The following is a 20,885-nucleotide window of genomic DNA, read 5'->3' as shown; positions in this document are numbered from 1 at the left end:
GAGCAATGTAGCCTATAAAAAGACCAAAATACCCTCGCTGCTCTAGATTAAATTCCAGTGTTCCGCGTAGACAGTTCAGTCTATTTGGCTGTGTTTATTCACTATAATCCGTTCGGATTTAGCCATTTTCCAAAATATGAAAGTTTTAGTACTCTGTCTTAGCTTTTCAACGCCACCAAGAACACCTTAAACGGACCTTGGTATACTGAGATATGGCCATTGGAATGCAGTACGGTTAAATAGCCGATTAGTTGGAATTAGGTTATGTGAATTGGGAATTTGATTAGGTTACACTGGAAATTGGACTAAGTGATCTTCACGAACATTGGAGCCCTGTGTCTTAGCTTCTAAAGGGTATAAGTTTCACCTCAATCCGATAAGCGTAGCCTCGGATGTGCCCATTCCGCAAGAACCCGTCAAAACTGTCTTTTGTAAACTTCATTTCCGCACTCGATATTAGCTTAATTTTTGTTCTTGTATTGTTTTGAGCCTATGGAATGGCTATTGAAATGAAATTGTGTTATGGATAACCTTGGGTTTGATTGAGTAAAAGAATGAAGCCATAAATGGCTGGAAAATAGAAAAATACAAAGGGCATGCTGCCCAAATTTTTACTTGAGGACTAAGTTTCTATTTGAACGGGTATACTTACGTTTGGTCTATGAAACCCTAGTTATTTTTGTCCACGGGTCCAAATGTCCTTGTTTCACTTTAAAGTCTTTTTGTACGTTCTACTCAATAATTGTCGAGTTTCTTTGATTGCACCTAATTGTTGTGCTAGATGATCTGTAATATTCTTTCTCGTTTAATTTAGGTTTTCTCGATGACTGAAAATAATATCCGGAAGGATATTTTACCCGTTGTTTTGCGTACATAGATGAGTATTCCTTGTTTGTTATATTTCCTTGACTTATTGGCTTGTTATTATGGATTGATAATGTGTTAAGTGCTTTCAATGATTGTTAAAACGAGTTTTCTAGGCGAGTGTGTACTTTATCGCACTCGACCTAAATAAATGTGAAACTTTTTTGATTAAATGATTAAACATTAGTTGCGCATGATGTAAGCCTTTTGGCTGAATTGGGCCCTGCCCTTCGTTACCGATCGACTCGAGCTAGAAGCGGATTCGGTCGGGCGATATGGTGACCCTGGGTGAATTTGGTATACTCGAGTATTACCTTGTTGTCCGGCCACGTCCGGATGGGTGGAGTCCGGCCAACGTCCGGATGGGTGGAATCCGGTCAATGTCCGGAAGGGGATGAATGAACGAACGAAGGCACGAGGATTTTACTTCTCAAAAAGGAAATTTTCAAATAATTGAAGGAATAAGGGAAAATGTCAGGGGAACGAACGAACGAACGAACGAATAGCTCCATGTGAGTTCGTATCCTTTTAATGAATGTGTTACTATCGCTTTCCATTGTAAAAATTTCTTGAATTATTGATACTCCATGTTTAACGTATTGAATTGATTGTCTGACTATGTGTTCGGAACCTCACTGAGTTTTTAGCTCACCCATTTAGTTGTGTTTTCCTTAACAGGGGACGGCGAGCAGGATGAGAGCATAGACTAGCCTAGTCTAGTTCTTTTGTTATTCTTTGTAATGGTTCTCGCCCTAGTGTTTGGCACGGGCTGGACGTATGAAGGATTAAGAACCTTTGTATATTCGATCTTTATACTCCTTTTTGGGATGTCAATGTATATAAGTTCCGCTTTAAATTTGGATCGCTGCCCTATTTATTCCGATTTTAATTGAGGACTGTAGTGAACGACTGAGTCCCCGCGAGAGTTGGGCAGGCGATCCACCGAACCCTTTGGTTCGCCTTAGATGAAGGTGGGGCCGCCACAGAAAAGGCCAAGGCGGAAAGGAACAGTAGGAGATAAGGAGATATTTCCATTGGGTGGCTGGTTCTAAGTTCCAACTAAAGCCGCCACTTCCTCCTACATACTTATAGAGCACAGACAATGATTGCTTTTTCAACTTTGAATGAATGGAGGGAAGAAAATTTCCTGGAAATTCTACTGTAGATTTAAGTCTTGTTATTAAATTGCACTAAAATTTTGTCCTCGTACTTAGTCCTTTGAACTTTCAAAACTGTACCTATCAGGTGCCATCTCCACTTATTAAACTACTCCATTAAACTCATGAAAAGTAAGAGCACAGGCCATGTGTAGATAACTAAATATATTCATGGTATTGAATGGATTAATAGTTGATTTTCGAGAGTTGTAAGAAACTAGGATTAGTGTCAGTGCCAGTAGGTAGATATGCCAGATTAAGAGGCAGTCCAGGATAGAATATTTACCTCATCGAGAAGAGGCGCAAGGAGAACATATTTGAAGTTATTTGGATGCTAAGAGATTAATATGCATACAGATACAATTTTGTGGCGCAAATGAATTTAGTAACTTTGGTGAAGAAAATCTTTTGAGGAAATACATTACTTAAAACGACTGATTAAAGTTCAAGCTGGAGAGCAGTTCGTAGATGAAGGTGTGATGAGTTATATACATATTTGTACAGTTTCAGTGCTTTTGATGCAGGATTCCTAAACTATCAAGCCACAATCAAAGTGAGTGGCATTGATAAGTGAAACAAGGGCCAATAACGTGGAATTTCATAGCAATCCCAAATCAATGAAACTTCTCCTGATCTCCAGAAATTTCCACAAAAAATCCAGTGCTGCAGGCATAATGCAGCACTCCTGCATCAGCAAGATTGTCAGCAAACCAATCTACGCACTCATGTACGTGAGTATGTTTGTTTTTGAAAGCTTAGCTATGAATTTTTAATGGCACATTTTTGTGATATAGCTAGTTCAGATCAGAGGTACAAATACACAATTCATTCTGGCGTTAGGTAGACTTTGCTACGTAAGTTTTATATTATAGATTCTTGTCATTAATGCCATATATAATAGACCAACAGTCTTTGTTGGATCAAGACTTTCCTGCACTGAGTTTCCAAGAAAAACTGTTACATTCAGATGCTTCAACTTTGACACTTGAATCAACGTCCGTAATCTATCAATGTCCTCAGCACTTGAATCCAAGTTCAACTTGTTTACTAGCCAAAGTCTGTCTTGATTGCATGCAGTTGCTTGCTTGACATGTTTATACACAACTTCCTAACTAATTGCCATCACTATTCTTTATTCTTCTGCCACGCAGGAAAATTTGGCAGCACATGTTCTTTAACCGCGCATTCTTTTGGTGGCCCAAATGAACTTTTCGTCTCGACAATGACAATCTCAATCTCGCTATTTTACACAATTCAGTGCTTCGACATCTTCCCATCAATTTCTAAAGTGCTGTCGTTCCATATGGGCTAATAAAATTTGACCATTCACACCTCAAAGCATCGTTCATATATTTTTAAGTGTACACATGGACTTGAATGCATACGTATGCTTAAAATTTAGAGTTGAATTTGGATGCATGCCATACGTATAAAATTTAAAATTTAACATACGCGAATTTGAGTACATATCACATATGTAAAACTTAAAGTTAATATTCAAATTTAACACGTGTCATGTGTGATATATCCTAGATTACTCTTGTATGCGCTATGGGCGTAAGAAAAATTAATCCTCTTTATTTTAATAGTTGTGTACATTATCAAAATAAGAAACATTAATCAAGATGATTAATCTATTTTATAGGGTAAAGAAAGATGAATCCTTTTTTATAGGGCAGCACTTTGTGGGAAAAGTATATATTTGCGATATAAACGAGGTGATTAAAACAAATTTAGAATTTTTTTCTTTAAAACAAGTTTTAAAAAAATCCAATTGATCAATATTTCAATAGATAACTTAGAGGGGATAAATAGAGTCTTATCCATCAAATATCAATTAACTTTAAAAAAAATTTTAATATAAATAAGAGATTTCGAATTCAAAACTTTGATCTTAAGATTTCTGCAGTCTACGGGTTTACACAACTGGTGGATACTTGATTGTCAGCCCATATTAAAACATTCCAATATCACCCTGATCAGGAAAATCGAAGTCTTCTAATTGTTGCTTGACACGGGAGGCAGTCCTGATTCCTGATTAGGCTTTCGAATGGGTAAGGCTCTGGCCTTGACAAAGCTTGGACTTGGACACTAAAAATTACAAGTTTAGGCCCAATTTTTACCACAAAAGGCTTACGAATCTAAAGGCCTAAACTAAACCCATCTAATATCTGAGCTTTATGAGGTCTGAGAGCCCGGACTAAAAGCTAAAAGGTCACCCAGTGGGAATCTTATCCTTCATATATATATTCCCAAGAGTAAAAAATTTGGGGAGTCTTCAAACTATCACCGTTGTCAATTTCTGGCCTCCGATCTAATTTTTATCTTGGATGAGCCCTTAAATAATAAAAAATACATAATTTAAGCGCTTCCGATCATTTTATATGTGAGTCAAGCCAGAAGCAATTGATATTATTGTCCAACCACATTTGAAGTATCAAGAAAAGAATTAAAAGCACATAATTTTCTCTCTCTCCGCTAATGATTTCATCTACAGGTTTTAAGTAATAGTTGAAGTAGCAGGAGCTGGATTTATTATTATTATTATTACTCAAACATCTCTTGTTATTTTATCATCCACCAAATCCAGACAATCAACATCAATAGCTTGTTCCTTTTTTTTTTTTTTGTTCAAAAGTTTAAAGTGAGCTGCAGAAGGAAGACAACAATTCAACTTGTCTGCTTACAACTTCAATGCTTGCAAAACATGAAGAGATCCAAAAATTCACCGATAGGCCATAGTGCTTCCTTAGTTAGATTGTTAATCAGGAGTAGAAGAAGAGGATAGCATTTCCATGAGCTTCTTGTCCCGTCTTTCCACGGCCACATCCCAAACGTCGTTATCGATGTGCTTCGGCCAGCCATGGGTGGCTTTGTGGATAAAGTCCTGAGCATTCGCCATCACGAAAGGCATGCCAACTAGGATTTCCAATGGTACAAATGCTTCCAATACCACCCATGCCATTTCCGCTACCACCACCACCACCAAGCATGGTTCGAAGTCTCGGCCGAGACCGAGACGATTCGGCCGAGTCGTCACCGTCTCGGCTCCTACCGATACGATACCGTGACAAAACGATATCGAAATACTTGACTCGTCGAGAAATCGGCCGAGTTGTCACCACGACGGATTGACTCGGCCGAGTCACACCGAGTTATCCCGAATCAAGACGAGAAATCATCCGAGTCACACCGCGACGGATTGACTTGGCCGTTTCTTTTGCTATTTTTTAATTATTTTTATTTAGCATACTTTTTTATATTATTAAGAATTTTTAGAATATTAAATACTTTAAAATTTGCGTTTCACGGAGACCGCGACCGATATGCCGAGATCGATGTGGAACGTTCCGGGCCGCGACCGCGACCGCAACCGTGACTTTGAACCATGCCACCAAGATGCTTGATTGGCTGGGTTGCTAGTCACTGTGTTGTTCCCCACACCGCTGGTAGAGCTTTTGCTTGCAGAGGTTGGATTCTATCTTTAGGTACAAGGAGATTATTGGTAAACGGTTCAAGGTGAAGATCTACTGCTTTTTTGTGTTAGAATTCTTGTCTAAAGGATCTAATGCTAATTTTGGTCCAGATGTTTCAATTATGGTTGGACGAAATTGCCCTTTAATTCCAGCTTGACTTCGGTATAAAATGACCGGAAGCACTTAAGCTATGCATTTTTAATTGTTTAGTAGCTCATCGGAAATAAAAATTAGATCGGGACCAGAACTCGACAACGATGGTAATTTAAGGGCTCCTCAAGTTTTTTACTCTATTCTCAACAAATTGTATGTACTTGCGTGATTAGAACAAGTACGAAAAGAGATTGAAAATTTTGTCAACAGATACAGATCATTACGTAATAATTGCGGTTATTAATCATAGGAATATAACCTATATACTTGATTTTAACTCATGTATATATTGCATGAGGTAACAATTTAATGAACAACCATGATATTAGTCTAGTTACATCTAAATTTGATAAATCTGATTAACCAATTGATCAATTAATTCTCTTCAATTCTTTTTTTTTTTTTGGTACGCTAGAGATCTTGAATCCACCCTACTTACATTACCTCTACTCCCAACCCCACAAAATTGTGTTCTCTGTGATTAAAAAAAAAATTTTTTTGAGTTAAGTGACAGAGATTCGGTTTTATAGACTTGGCCCTAATAAGGTTCGTGGAGGTGTGTTGACAAAATCTAAGGTGACAGGGGCGGATAAGTTCATCGGTTTCACGACTCTCCGATTCTTACTTTCGGAAAATGATTTACAGAACGTTGAAAAGTATACTGCTAGTGTTGTATGTGGATAGTATTAGGAATCTTCCTAGGAGCAATATAGGTAGAAGTTTCAACTTCAAGAAAAAGGCCAGATCAACACATTAACTTGCAAGAAACAAATTACTTGTAGCCTACATATTCAAAATTTTCTAATACCTGTTTCAACAGGCGGCTATCATATGAGCTTCAAACTCGGATTCTGTGAATAGAAGCTCCTCCTGTCCCAGGTCAACTGACCAAAAGTAGGTAGTATTATAAGAACTTGACAAATTCATTGGCTCATCAAACTTCATTTCTAATCAGCATTCCAAGCTGCCAATTCTTGAAGATAAAAAAAAAAAAATTTTTTGAACAGCTGCCTTGCTTCTTTAGGATCAACGGTACTCGTGATATCGATCAGATTAATGGGAAAAACTGCAAGGCTTGTGGATTTTTTTCTTCTATTGCTATTGACAGCCAACGTTGCAGCTGGTAGAGTATTACTAGGCCACGACAACCATCTTGAATTGGTTTCAGATGGCGTTGATGACTTCCGTGAAAAGGAGTCATCATCCTTTATAGCTTTCAAAGGGATGGATTCTTCAGAAGGATGTAAGCAACTGTATGGTTTCTTACCATGCTCAAACACTCTTTTGGGGCATCTCTTCCTTATCGTGGTGTATGAATACCTGCTGTTTCGGGGAGAATCATTAGTTGCTTCTGGAGGGGAACGAATTTTCAAAATTCTAGGCCCTGGCATTTTTGGTGCAAGTGCATTTCATGTTCTAGGATCTCTTCCAGAAGCTCTCATCCTTCTTGGTAAGCAGACCCTTAATCATCTGAGTTCTCGACCAAAATATTCTAGATGAAAGGAGCTAAGCTAACCCTTTGATTTGTCCTGGTTTCTTTTCACGACTGTTTTTATCAGCATCTGGACTGTTGAACAGCAGAGAAACTGCCCAAGAATATGTCCTAACTGGAGCAGGGCTGCTGGCTGGATCAACAATTTTGCTGCTTACAATAGTTTGGGGAACTTGTGTCATCGTTGCCAGTCAAGAATTCCCCAATGGCAAGAAACGTACTTCTTTCGCAAGTTCCAGTACTAGCAATCGAAGCCAATTCAAGAGATTATTTTCCCGATCAAAGGGTTTATTCCTAATTTCATTTTCCACTTGAATAGCTTCTGAGTGCCTTTAACATCTACCTAAACTAGTGCCATATATTTAGCTTAGCATAAATTGTTGCTGTCGCAGGTTATGGCTTGACAATGGATACAAGGACATCGCACACAGCAAGAATTATGGTTCTCTCAGTGATACCCTTTATTACCATCCAAGTTCCAGTAGTCTTTGGTCTATCTTCTTCGGGGGAACTAGCTTTCATCATTATCTCTCTGCTTATTTCTGTCACATTCTTGCTCGTATACTTCTTCTATCAGGTAATTCATTTGAAGCAGAGATTATTGTTTTTTCCCCATTTAACTATGTACATTTCAAATTCAGCTTTCTCTTATCTATTTAGTGCTTAATTTTTGCTACATTATGATAGCGATTAGTTTTCTTCCACAATGTTGTCAACATTTTCGTGGTGATCTTGACTTGGGAATGCTATGCAGATCTTTCGGCCATGGATCCAAAGAAGACGATTAGAATACATAAAACATGAACATTTGGTGGTTGACATCCTGAACCATGTGCAGAATCATGAAATAGGCGCGGTACTTACCCCTAAAGGGGCACCTAATGTAACAGCGATTAGAAGGTGTGATGTCAAATTCAGATGGAAACTGAAATTTCCATCTATTTTGGTTGAAGAAACATTAAAATACTCGTACTGCTCTGCTGCAGGCTATTTCGAAATACGGATCATGATGGGGACAACTTCATCTCTGTTTCTGAGCTACAAGAATTGCTCAAGGAAATCAAATTTAGGAATGTAGAGTTGGACAAGGATGAAGCAACGGCAGAGATGTTGAGGGATTTTGACATGGACGCTGATGAGAAAATTAGCATTGATGAATTTGTCAGTGGCGTTACAAAATGGCTTGATGACACAAAACAGGCATTGGGTAAACGATATCTCTCCAAAAAGTCACTGAAACACTTGTACCAGGTACCATCTTTTGCTACCTGGTTCAAAATATTTCTCATTGCCTCCATAAAAACAAGTTTTAAGTTCATCAAGAGTCTAGCTAAAGCAGATTAATTTGCTAGATCACAGAGATATTCATGAAGGAGTTTTCACTAACTACTTGATTCATCCTCGTTCATGTTCAATACTTGTACTACATAACAGGTCCTCCAACCTTGGATTCAAAAGAAAAGGGAAGAACGCGAAATAATGAAGCATATAGTATCAGAAATTTTGGAACACGTTCAGAGCTCTGCACTAGGAACCCTTTTGACAGAAGATGGAGAACCAGATATAATTGCTATAAAAAGGTCAATTAGTTTCAGATTATACAATTCATTAAGCATTCATTTCACCCCGACCCTTTTTGCTGCAGGCTGTCACTTCCGTAGGAAATAAGTCTGGAATTGTACGTGCTGATGAAATACTTGTGCATTGTTCCCCTTTGTTTTGTATTCCAGGTTGTTTGATAGCATTGATGAGGACAAGGATAATCGCATATCATTTTCCGAGTTGAAAACACTGTTGACCGAGATCAACTTTGGTCCTACATCTCTAAGTGTGGATGACGCAGTGGCCAAGATGATGGAAGAACTCGATACAGATGGTGATCGTATGCTTAATGAGGAAGAATTTGCTACAGGATTGTCAAAATGGCTGCAAAAGAATGACAATGCATCTACCAACTCAAAAGAAAGCGAGGATGAAAATTTTCAAGTATGTGGGGGCTCTGATCTTTGAATTGATTACATTTGTTTTAACGTTGACTAAACTAACATAATGGAAAGTTGGAATCAGCCAAGTTTTAGCAAAGTAAAAGGGGACTTTTTTAGCTGCTTCGGTTGTGGGTATAATTTTGGCTTGGCTGGTAATAAATGGCAAACTGTCTATAAAATTGTGCAGAAATCATGGGAGCAGACTGACCAACTATTGGAGGTGAAGAGCATTAACAAATCTCTACTTGCATGGACCAAGGCCATATTTCTTTTGGTGCTTGGCACAGGCATGCTGGGAATTCTAGCTGAACCCCTCATAGAAAGTGTTCAGAATTTTTCGGAAGCCGCAAATATGCCATCATTTTTCATCTCTTTTATCTTAGTCCCACTGGCTACTAATGCTAGGATAGCAATTTCAGCAATCAGCGAGGCACGCAGAAAGAAACCAAGAACCACTTCTTTGACATTTTCAGAGGTTTGTTAATCCAATTCCGATGCTTGATTAAAGCTAAACTTCACACTAAACACCGGATATAAAGAGCTGACGAGGCTTTGGTCTAAAATTGACATTACGAGGTTTTTAAATACATAATGCAATTAGAACAAATAAAAACAAATGAACATGAATTATGTCGTGCTAATTCCAAGTCCATTATAGTTTTGTCAACGTAGCGAAAAAAAAGAAAGAAAATTATATTCAAGTGATGAGTTATTCACTTATCGAGAGAAATTGACATTTTTAAAGGTTTAATAATTAATGCAGATTTATGGCGGAGTTTTCATGAACAACATGCTGGGCTTTTCTGTCCTGCTTTCTCTAATATATTTCCGAGGCCTGACATGGATTTTCTCAGCTGAAGTAGTGATAGTTCTGATAGTCTCGGCTATCGTGGGCTTGATTGCAACTTTCAGCTCCATCATCCCGCTCTGGACCTCACTCGTGGCCTATTTCCTGTATCCATTATCTTTGGTCCTGGTTTATCTGCTTCACGCATGATATTTGCCCATCGAACCACACTTGATTTTGACCCTTGGAGACGGATGAATGTTCATGCGCATCATCAAACTGATTGTACGTGTGATTAGCTTTAGATCAGTTAGCTGCGAAGTTACGTGTGAATTATGTTTGAATGCCTTAGTGTATATTGTATAGATAAGAAAGATGATATAGTGATAGAGGAAGTATAACTTAGCCTTTAAAATAATTGATTTTTGTAGAATGTATAAAGATTATCAATTTTATGCAGAATCCGCAATTTAACATGCATTTTATTTATACATAGCAAATTTCTAAGTTTCAGGCAGAGCGTTTTCCATACAATGAGCAATATGAAATGTCAAAGAATAAGTATAAAAAAACTACAAAATCATAAGGACTTCTTAAAGATAAAATCAGTATCCCTTAACGGTAAGTTAGTCACGTGATGAAAGTAATGGTCGATTTTCTGATATTGTCGCAGTAGGATTCTTCTTATAATTATTTTGTATTCAATTTGTTGAAAATAAATTTGATAAAGCAAAGCGCATCAATCCACAATATTCAGTGAATTAACCAATTCGTCCGTGGAAAAATTTGTAATCTGTGACCGCGATAAAGTCTTGAGCTTTACTCCCACTGCCATTGGAGCTAACAGCCTGAAACCTTTGGGCTCTTGACCCACAAAACAACTCACAAAATTTGCTTTTTCGTCAATTCAAAGAGGGAACTAAAAGAGTTGTAAGTGGAAAAATTGGAAGAAAAAAAAATAGCCATCTGTTTTATTTTGGCTTTTCAGCTTTTTAAGATCCTTGCCTTTCGGCATCCTTCTGTCTCTCGTTACTTGTCTTCATCAGTCATCACCACCAAGTAGTCTCTTCCCACCAAAGCAAAATCAGCCAAATGGTCAATGAATGGATTATTAGGAAAAGGACTTGGTACGCTTGTTTTGGTGACCTAATCAACTGATGCGACCTTACACCAACAGACCAACCGATGCGTGTTTTAGAACTTAGGAAATATCGCAAAATCAAAAGCTAGGGTCAGGTTTATTCCCCCCCGGGGCTTCTCTTTTTATGCTTTTACCAAATTGCTAAATAGTTCCCATGGTGAATATTGTTTTAATTCATTCAAGATCCATAATACTTATGCTAAGAAAGTATTAAATTTCGACGTCCTATATGTTGGACCCAAAAGCTAGAAAATCATAACCTGAAAGTTCATGTAATATTTGGCATGCAGAACAATCTTGACTTTGCGATAAAATTAAAATTTGAAAACTAAAACTTGAAATCTAAATCTATTAAATTATTAAATTGATAAATATTAAATTAGATACATTTGAATGTATATCATATTCAGTGATAAGTGAATAACAGCTTATCACTTATTTTTTAAAGCAAATTTTGTTTAGAAAATTCAACGTCATTTAATTAATTCAAATGTTCAATTTTTTGTTATGAAACACATTTATGAATTCATTAAGTTTAAGTGTTGAATTGAGTTAAATAGTGATTGTTTTTGTTGCACAGTATTATATAGTTGACTTTTTTCCGATGACATGAGGAGGATAAGATCGTAAAGAGAGTGTTTCATCTGTTACATTGCATTATTAGTGTTTATTGGATCGATGGACATTTTAAAACTGCCCTCTCAAAAATGTCCAACTGTGGGCCCATTTTTGTAATTTTCATCAAATTTTGAATGGAGTTTGTGACGCAAGTCTTTTTTTCATGCATCCAAAAAGGAAATTTGTAAATAAATAGTTTATTCTCTAGACAGCGATAATGTGTCTCATCGTATTTAAACATTTGGCACTTAAAACCAAACATGATTTTGCCGACAGATAAATGGATCAACCCATACTTGACGCAACTTGATACTGGGCCATGCATCCCAACTAACAACTAACGAAAAGGATAAACTTTACGGCGTCCTGGCGCAAGAATGGGCATCCCATTCCTGGGTGGTGGTCCAACGCTTCAAAGCTCCCATGGGCCCCAAGCCCTTAAGCCGTGTTCATCATCGCTGGTCCTCCCCTCACTCCTCAGCACTACACTTGTACGGGCACGCGACCTCACGGGAAAACTTAAAGGGTTAATTACATTTACCTCCCCTGAGGTTTGACCATATTACCAATCAATCCCTGTAATTTGTCCAAATAACGGTCTCACCCTTTGAATGATCAAAAATTTAACAAAAACTCCCTTAATGCCGAAAATGCCCTTATTGAGGCCACATTGCATTAAAAAAAGAACATATTTTTATTTATTAACTTTCAAGTAATCCAAAAAAATAGAAAAAAGTTTTTGCTTATTATTTTATAAAAATCATATCTTTGTTTCCATAAATAGTTTTGAATCAATAATTATTTTAAATCTTAAAAATGAATATTAAAAATTAGATAAATTGAAAGAAAAATAAAAAGAAGCAATTATTTTAAATCCTCAAGTATGGTTCGAATTTGTGGTTCAAGGCATGTTGCGGAGAGCACAAGGCATGTTTTCCTCAATTTGAACCATACTTCAAGAATTAAAATGATTTCTTCTTTTTTTATTTTTCTTTCAATTTATCTAATTTTTTAATATTCATTTTTAAGATTTAAAATAATTATTGATTCAAAACTATTTATGGAAGCAAAGATATGGTTTTTATAAAATAATAACCAAAAAATTTTTTCTATTTTTTTGGATTGATTCAGGGTTAATAAAATAAAAATATGTTCTTTTTTTAATGCAACATGGCCTCAATAAGGGTATTTTCAGCATTAAGGGGGTTTTTGTTAAATGTTTGATCATTCAAAGGGTGAGACCGTTATTTGGACAAATTACAGGGATTGATTGGTAATATGATCAAATCTCAGGGGAGGTAAATGTAATTAACCCAAACTTAAAAGGACGAAGGAAGATTTCATCAATCTATCATTCTATTGAGAAAAGAACAGCCGGCTTCGTCATCATGTTCCACATGGCAAAGGATCAGTCATCCCCAGTTGAACTTTGTTTCTTTTTTTTTTTGTCAATCCAGAGAGTATCCCAGCATTGCCGGACTAATTTTTGTCAACCCAGGAACTTTTGTTTCATTCAGTCGGGTTATTTGTACAAATATTTAATGAGTAAATTTTATACAGCCTGTCAGTCAATGTATACATTATTACGGATGATACATGAGTAAATTTTGAATTTCAAATTCAAATTTTGCACATGTATCATATATTTAATGGTAATAATGTATACATCGATAATATATACAAGATTAATTTATATTTAATATTATAAAAATATTACTGTAATTTTGGTATAAATATAAATTTTATTAAATCATTTAACAAATTTATCTTATATTAAAATTGTACGAATTTACGTCGAAATTATACTAAGAATCACAACAAATGAACTGAATTGAATGAAATCATAATAACAAATGACTACGATTCCTTTGGGGAGTTGTCACAACGCGGCGCGGAAAGGAAAATATCGGATCGCCACCTCATAAAAGGACAACCACGGAAACCTTGCTTTTCAAAAGAATCTTTTTTGTTATTATCTATAATTGTTTTTCTAGTTCTACGTTTGAGAACAAACATGCCCTTAGTAATCTATAATTGACGTTTTTCATCATTTGCTCAAATTGGATGACAATTAAAATCATTTATTTATGAATAAGCAAAATAGCAAATCACGTCATTATTGACTTTCCTGTCTCTGTCACCGTTCTTTTCTCCTTCTTTTTTGTTTTTTATTTGGCTAATTGGAAATAGCAGCCTTTGGATAGTGACAATATAATAAGACTATGGGAGCAAGAGACTTCCTTGTTTGATCTTTTCTATGGACAGTAACTTTCTAGTATGATTCAAAGAAGGTGCTTATTAGTTGACTTTTGTTCTTCTTCTTTTTCCCTGTTGCTGATAGGAGGTGGAGGAGACCATCAACGAAGTATTAATTCATTTCACACGCTATGAATAATATGCTTGTTTTATCTCTCTGCAAAAAAATAAAATAAATAATTTTAACATTAATGTAAAGTTTTCTTTTTTTATCTTTGCCTAACATATGTTACATACAAATCTTAAGAATCCCATCAAGAGAACCATATAATAATAGGATTAATTTTCTATACACTGATAGTGTATACACTTTCATCATTAGATGCATGACATATAATGCGAATTTAAATTTAAAATTCAAATTTTACATATGTATCGTATATCTAACCGTGATAATGTATGTACCGTAACTCTATGTAAGATTTACTAGTAATGATAATACTTAAACAAATAGGCTGAATTGTCTATTTGAGGATACTCAGTGGACAAATATGGAGAGATACATATAAGATTGCACAAGTTGAATGTACTAGTAAAGTAACACTACTACAGTACTAATTAAGTAGTAATTAACATTCCTACCCCCACTGCTCTCTCTTTAATTAAACCTGATAATGCCAATCGTCTCCACCAGGAGTCAGTCCAACGTCCACGTAAACTCCTCGCTTCCCAACACGGATCTCACACACATTTTACACACTAAATAATAGTAATGCATGCTCACACTTCCCGACAGATACATTCACAAAATTACACACACCATATATAAATAGATAGGGATAGAAATATCTATAACATTTTTTATATATAGGAGTAATATTTATTTATGTGTATGTAATATATAGTCAAAAGATATCAACAGCTTCGTTCCCCCTTATACCATGGCTCGAAAGCACAAGCCTTCAATTTCTCTCACGCTTTTCATATGCCTGATACTCTGCGGTATAGCGTGCGGTCGTTTCATCGGTGACGACGGTTCAGATCTCGTGTCGGATGGGGTCCACAGTCAGCAGGAGCAGCAGCGGCTTTCGCCAGTTATCCGGATGTTTTCAGCTGCGGAGGAGACGTGTGAGCAGACCTACGGATTCATGCCGTGCACCACCACTATACTTGGAAACCTCTTCTTAATTGTGGTCTACGGCTATCTCATGTTTCTCGCGGCAACTTTTCTTTCCAGCGGGAGTGAGCTTCTGCTGGAAATACTCGGTCCCGGTCTTATCGGCGGACTCTTTCTTCCTATACTTGGTGCTCTTCCTGATGCTATGCTCATTCTCGGTAACAATTCTTGCTGTGTTTCCTTTCGTCACTTTTTTTTATTTATTTCAAAAATCACAACTTTTATTTATTTATTTATTCCGTTCCTTTTATTGATTTGCTACCTTTTTGATGTTGGTGATCTGGAGTTCTTTATACTTTGCAATTTTTGGGAAATGATTTGTTGTTTATTTGCTTTGAGAAGTGTGGAAGGATAAAGGATATTTCAAGGATTCAAAGTTATATCGCGGGTGTAAAAGCTGGTTATCGAGTTGCTTGTCACTCTATGAGTGAAAAATTGATTGTATTTTAAAAAAAAAAAAAATTTTTTTGGGGGCGTGGTGGTGGAAAATACTGTATGCTGATCCTCGTTTGTTCCCCCCCCCCCCCACTTTTTTGTTGTGTTTTTATTTTTAATTATGATGATTCGGGTGCTAACTGCTGGTTTGTTTGAGAGTCAAAAGGAATAAAGGATAAAACTTGATTTGGAGATGTGCAATCTTGACAAAGTTTAAGCATTGTATTCATGTTATACTACAATAACATGATCTGAACCGAATGTTTGGCAGACCACATGCAGCAGTTGCTTTTGGTTATGTAAAGGACTCGAATGTTTGGCAGCCGTTAACTTGTGAGATGTGAATCTTAGATTTCAGGTTGAAGGAAGTTCTGAAGTGAATTCTTTAGATGCACTCATTTATGAATGGAGGTTTCTATTTCTTATCGAAACTGCATCTTGGATATTGGTGCAAAACATTTGCAAAGTTGAAGGATAGTTTGAAAAATCTGATAAGCCTGTAAACAGAGGTAATCATGATGAAGTGGATAAGAACTTAATTGCCATGGTTATTTTTTGATTCCAAGGGTTGTTGCGCTTCTTACCTCAACTGTCTCAAGTAATCACTGAACATGGTTTTCTCTTGGTGTCTTTAACTAATGAAAAGTCCTTTATGTTATGTTTTGAGCTTTCAGGTCTTCCACCAATAAGTGCTGCATAACTATTTGTGATCTCTACAGCACTTTTTTCTTGTCAATTATTGTGAGACTATTCACGTCTTCCAAAAGCCATTATTAATTCATACCTGTATTGATTTATACCTTTTTCTTGTCAATCTCCTTTTGTCTTTTTTTTTTTTTTTTTTGCCTTTTTAAGTATCTGGGCTATCTGGAAGCGCTGAAACTGCTCAAAGCCAGGTCTCAGTTGGAATAGGCTTGCTAGCTGGCTCAACGGTCATGCTTCTCACGGTTATATGGGGTGCGTGTGTTACTGTAGGCAAGTGTGACATAGAGAACCATGTTGCCAAAGATTTACAGGATACAAAAGGATTCAGCTTGACTGGTATGTCTCTCGGGCTCTCATTCTTTCTTTCTAATGGCATGTTAAGGAAGGCTTCCTACTTACTTTTGAAGAATGCTATATTGTATTTATTTTCTTGATAAGTAAATTAGACTAAGTTACTGAATTGTTTAGAATTTTGCTCCCCCCCGGGTTACACTTTTGCAACTATAAAGCTGCTTGTCTCAGCGTGTGAGTGAGATCGAGAGAGAGTTTATTTGTGCATGTCCATTCCAATGAGCCTGTGGAGGGATTCATGTTTGCTTGAGCCATTCATTAGCTGCTCTAAATGTTATGTACACTGAACTTTTTCCATAAAGTGGAGGAAGAGTAGGTGTCGAAATAGGAGTTTCTTTTTTCTTGTGGATTGCCTGATTGGACGTGTTTAACATCAAATGTAGCAAATTATGTTGAAGTGAGGTTTGGAAGATGATATGTTGTTTTCTGTTTTTGGTTTATTTTAACTACATTTGCTTTTGCTGTATTTTGGAAATTTGAACTCATGTGTGAAAACAGAAATGTAGTTAAGGTCCATAAGGAGTATGTTTTCAATAGTTTTCCTGACTCTTTAGGCTTGCTATAATGCGACTTTTTGTCAAAATTAGCAGCTGTTATGCTCCTCTTGTATCATTTCATCAGCTTTGACGTGGCTTGAGAAGTAATCCTCCCAAATAGGTCATTGAGTGTGAGATGGTGCTGTATTTGATTTTCTTTGAATTTATTTATACATGCAGGCTCTGGTGTTAGTACTGATATCTGGACATGCTATGCTGCAATCATCATGGCTGTTTCTGTGCTCCCATTTTTAGTAGTTCAACTACCTCAAATGCTCAATTCAAATTCTGGAAGACACTTAGCGGTCTTGATTGCTCTTATTGTCTCCGTTGCACTTCTGATTTCCTATTGCCTATATCAGGTAGTTTTCTTCTTCCTATTTTCTATGGCAGGAGAGGGTTGGGTTATGACTGCATGCTAGCAGTTCATCCTCTACATCCTTGCTTGGTCGAGAAAGATAGTGCATCTTTGTGTGTACTTGAGAGTGCAAAAATCTTGAACTTTTGTGCAAACTTTACACTTGAATTGTCTGATGATGCAAAAAAACTTAATTGTCACCCTTGTCATGAATGCATTTAATGGTCACCCTTGTTGTGAGTTCATAGTAATTAATACTCTGGATTGGGTGCAAAGCAAGCTTAACATGCCTAAGCCCACAATGCATATTAGCAGCTTCTTGTCTTTGTACGGTAGGCTTTTCCAAAATACTGATGAATTGATCTCTGTAAAGATGAGTTGAATTGATCTCTGTAAAGATGAGTTCTACTGTGGAAAAGTTGCACTCTACTGCTTGAGAAACAGAATAATTTCTTTTAGGATGCTATGCTATTGGAGACTTGGTATATCCTAACACTACGCAATGAAATTATATGTTAGGGAGCAATTCGTGTCTTGAATTTAATAATTCTGCAGTAGGGCATCAGTATGATAGTTGTAGCCAAGATATCGTCTGTTCTCGGGTGATTTATATTTATATTATTCGATAGAAGTGTAAATAAGTCATTGTTACATACAGACATACATATATAGAGTGAAAACATTCAAGGGTGTTTATTTTATTAAAAAAAAAAGGAAAATTTAATGAAAATGCGTCAGTAGAAGTTAAGGTAAAATCATATTTGTAAAGCGAAGAAAGATATTTTAAATGAAATTGTAGCTTACAAATGCTAGTATCAGCCCTTTTTTTTTTTAACTTGAAACATTACTGGAAGGTAGGAATCTCTGACTCTTTGGAGAGCAGTACTCAATTGCTTTTGCTGCATGTTTAATGACACTTGAGATACTCTTCATCATTGCCGCTTCAGTCTGTCTGTCTCTTTGTCTCTCTGTCTCTCTCTCTCCACTTTGAAATGATGTCTTTATCTTGAATACCTGATTCTATTTCCTTTTTCCTCAAACGGAGCTTTGCAGGTGTTTCAGCCTTGGATACAGAGGAGACGGCTAGCATTCGCAAAGCATAAGCGTGTGATTTCAGGCATTCTGAAGCATTTGAAAATGCGAGCTTTAGGGAGGCTTTGTAATGATGACGGGACAATTAATATGGAGGTCTTAGAAAAGTATGTGCTGCTTCTGCTGCAGCTGATTTTTAGTTATTGAGCATTCTGTATACCTTTCAATGGCTAAACATCTTTGATTCATTGTCCATTTTCTTTCTGGCTTGATTTATGAAACAGGCTTTTTAACACAATTGATGAGAATAAAGATGGATGCCTCTCTTCTTCTGAATTAAGAGCACTGGTCATAGGAATCCGCTTTGAAGAGATAAATCTGGATGAGAATGATGCCGTAGAAAAGGTGATGAAGGATTTTGACACGTCTCGAGATTCTCTAATTAGTTTCGATGAATTTTCTTATGGTATTTCAAGATGGCTTGATGAAGCCAAGGGTTCCAGAGCTTCTCAGGCTGGTCCCGGTACAATGAAGTATTTGGAAGATTTTCATGAGGTATGTGCTTTTTCCGGCTTTGACCAGGGAGCTTGATCTCCAAAATGATTATGACACTATTGAGACATTTTTGCAGCAAACAAAGAGAGAACATTACTTTTTAGGGGAGCAGAGTGATGAAATTGTTGAGGGTGTTGACAATCCCCGGTGGACCACAATTAAGGCTGTATTACTGTTGTTATTGGGGACTGTTATTGCCGCTGTATTTGCAGATCCCTTGGTTGACGCTGTTGATAATTTTTCAAGTGCTACAAGTATTCCTTCTTTTTTCATCTCATTCATTGCACTGCCACTGGCAACCAACTCTAGTGAGGCAGTATCAGCAATAATATTTGCCACCCGCAAGAAGCTAAGATCTGCTTCTTTGACATTTTCAGAGGTCTGATTTTCCATTTGTTGTTTCTTATTCTGATATTTTACAACTTTTGTCCTATATGAAGGTGCATTCTTATGTCCCTCCCCGACCTACCCCTCTTCCTCCCCCATAAAAGAAGAAGAGCGATTAAGTGCAGATGTTTCCTAGCATACCCATAACATGCTCTGGGCAATTACAAGGTTAAACACTGAGGTGCTGGAAAAGGGATTGATTAATGGGATGGGAGCTCCTTGCCAGCTTGTGTCTGGTTTATGGTTTTGTGTTCGAAGTGGCTCAATCAGTATGGACATTCTCTACTATTTTTTAGAAAAGAGTGCTTTCTATTAAATTCTAATGATCAAGGATAGTCCTGTCTATTCTCGCACCAGGCTTCAGACACTATGAGGCTATGAATGCTAGATACAGGCAGCCATTGCAAGCATATAGACAGTTTATATTGCATCAAATGCATGGCCATCCCTACTGATAGTGTATTCCTTCAAGCTTTTCTTCTTGGTTTTTCTGTTTTTGGTGAAAGGGGGGGGGGGGGGTGGGGGGTCTCCAAAAGGTGAAAAGAGGGTTCAATATTGGAACAAATGCTCACCAACCTCACAACAGTCACCTCTTTCTTCCTCTTCCTCCTCCTCCTCCTTTCCTTTATTATTTATTTATATATTTATTTGTTTTTGAATCCCAAGCACGCAACTGTTGCTGTCTTGCTGAAAAACTTTTCATGGTATTTTTGATACTTACAAGTCTATTACTGGTAGATCAATCCCAAGTCTATTCTTGATACTTTTGTGGGTGCTGAAGTTGACTTCGTTGATCTTTCTTGGTTTTCTTTATCTTATCCCCTTCTTTGTGACCTGTCTCTGGTATTTCATTTTCCTTTTGGTAGCATACCCCTAGAAAAGTTGTCCAAATATCTTCTGACTGAAATTCGGCTTTATGTGCAGCTCTTTTATTTCAGATCCTACTTGATAATTCTGATCTCAAACTTATTCTGTCCTTGCAGTTGTATGGAGCTGTGACTATGAACAACGTGTTGTGTCTATCAGTCTTTTTGGCCCTTGTATACGCTAGAGGCCTGACGTGGGACTTCTCATCTGAAGTGTTGGTTATCTTGATCGTTTGCATCGTCATGGGAATCTTCGGCAGTCTTCGCACTACATTTCCTCTTTGGACCAGTCTGATAGCTTTCCTGCTGTACCCATTTTCCCTGGCACTTGTTTACGTTCTTGACTATGTTTTCGGTTGGTCATAGATTGTTGTGCTGGTACCCTCGTTTGGCTCTTAATTGACGAGAATTCTGGGTTTAAATATGTACATCCAGAGTGACTTTTTTTGGATCCTGATCACAAACACACACGCACCGGGAATTTATTATATGTAGCAATGGCTTTTATACTCTCTATATGAGCAGCTGTGCCGGCATTACCTTCTCCCCTCTTTGTATTGGGATTGTTCTGTTTTTCAATATCTCCGGACTTCAATCTGATGATATCTTTTTAA

General features: G+C 36.9%; 2 protein-coding genes across 4 annotated transcripts; both read left to right on the top strand.

Annotated features, from left to right (window-relative positions):
- The first annotated feature begins 4,689 nt into the window (after nucleotides 1-4,689).
- Nucleotides 4,690-10,403, top strand: LOC113687843 (sodium/calcium exchanger NCL2-like). Of its 3 annotated transcripts, XM_072049140.1 has the most exons (11): nucleotides 4,690-5,540; nucleotides 6,471-6,544; nucleotides 6,675-7,100; nucleotides 7,210-7,428; nucleotides 7,535-7,719; nucleotides 7,897-8,042; nucleotides 8,129-8,393; nucleotides 8,577-8,722; nucleotides 8,873-9,128; nucleotides 9,315-9,602; nucleotides 9,891-10,403. In XM_072049140.1, exons 3-11 carry the CDS (start codon nucleotides 6,707-6,709, stop codon nucleotides 10,122-10,124), a joined length of 2,133 nt encoding a protein of 710 aa, XP_071905241.1. In that variant the 5' UTR covers nucleotides 4,690-5,540; nucleotides 6,471-6,544; nucleotides 6,675-6,706; the 3' UTR covers nucleotides 10,125-10,403. The 3 variants fall into 3 exon arrangements, with proteins under 3 accessions (XP_071905241.1, XP_027061163.1, XP_027061164.1); XM_027205362.2 differs by having other exon boundaries at nucleotides 6,471-7,100; XM_027205363.2 differs by lacking the exon at nucleotides 4,690-5,540 and having other exon boundaries at nucleotides 6,102-6,544.
- Nucleotides 10,404-14,732: 4,329 nt separating this feature from the next.
- Nucleotides 14,733-20,815, top strand: LOC113743603 (sodium/calcium exchanger NCL). The gene is made up of 7 exons (XM_027271653.2): nucleotides 14,733-15,204; nucleotides 16,337-16,522; nucleotides 17,254-17,435; nucleotides 18,485-18,630; nucleotides 18,748-19,018; nucleotides 19,095-19,397; nucleotides 20,389-20,815. Exons 1-7 carry the CDS (start codon nucleotides 14,811-14,813, stop codon nucleotides 20,635-20,637), a joined length of 1,731 nt encoding a protein of 576 aa, XP_027127454.1. The 5' UTR covers nucleotides 14,733-14,810; the 3' UTR covers nucleotides 20,638-20,815.
- The last annotated feature ends 70 nt before the right edge of the window (nucleotides 20,816-20,885 follow it).

This window comes from Coffea arabica, chromosome 5e (assembly GCF_036785885.1).
Source record: "Coffea arabica cultivar ET-39 chromosome 5e, Coffea Arabica ET-39 HiFi, whole genome shotgun sequence".
Taxonomy (NCBI): Eukaryota; Viridiplantae; Streptophyta; class Magnoliopsida; order Gentianales; family Rubiaceae; genus Coffea; species Coffea arabica.
The sequence above is the reverse complement of the archived record's forward strand: the minus strand, read 5'-3'. Positions and strand labels throughout refer to the sequence as shown.

Coding starts and splice junctions, on each gene's coding strand:
- LOC113743603 (XM_027271653.2), top strand. CDS start 14,811: ATGGCTCGAAAGCACAAGCCTTCAATTTCTCTCACGCTTTTCATATGC. Junction 19,019..19,094: donor ATTTGGAAGATTTTCATGAG/GTATGTGCTTTT, acceptor ACATTTTTGCAG/CAAACAAAGAGAGAACATTA. Junction 19,398..20,388: donor CTTCTTTGACATTTTCAGAG/GTCTGATTTTCC, acceptor CTGTCCTTGCAG/TTGTATGGAGCTGTGACTAT.
- LOC113687843 (XM_072049140.1), top strand. CDS start 6,707: ATGGGAAAAACTGCAAGGCTTGTGGATTTTTTTCTTCTATTGCTATTG. Junction 8,043..8,128: donor AATGTAACAGCGATTAGAAG/GTGTGATGTCAA, acceptor GCTCTGCTGCAG/GCTATTTCGAAATACGGATC. Junction 8,723..8,872: donor GATATAATTGCTATAAAAAG/GTCAATTAGTTT, acceptor TTTGTATTCCAG/GTTGTTTGATAGCATTGATG.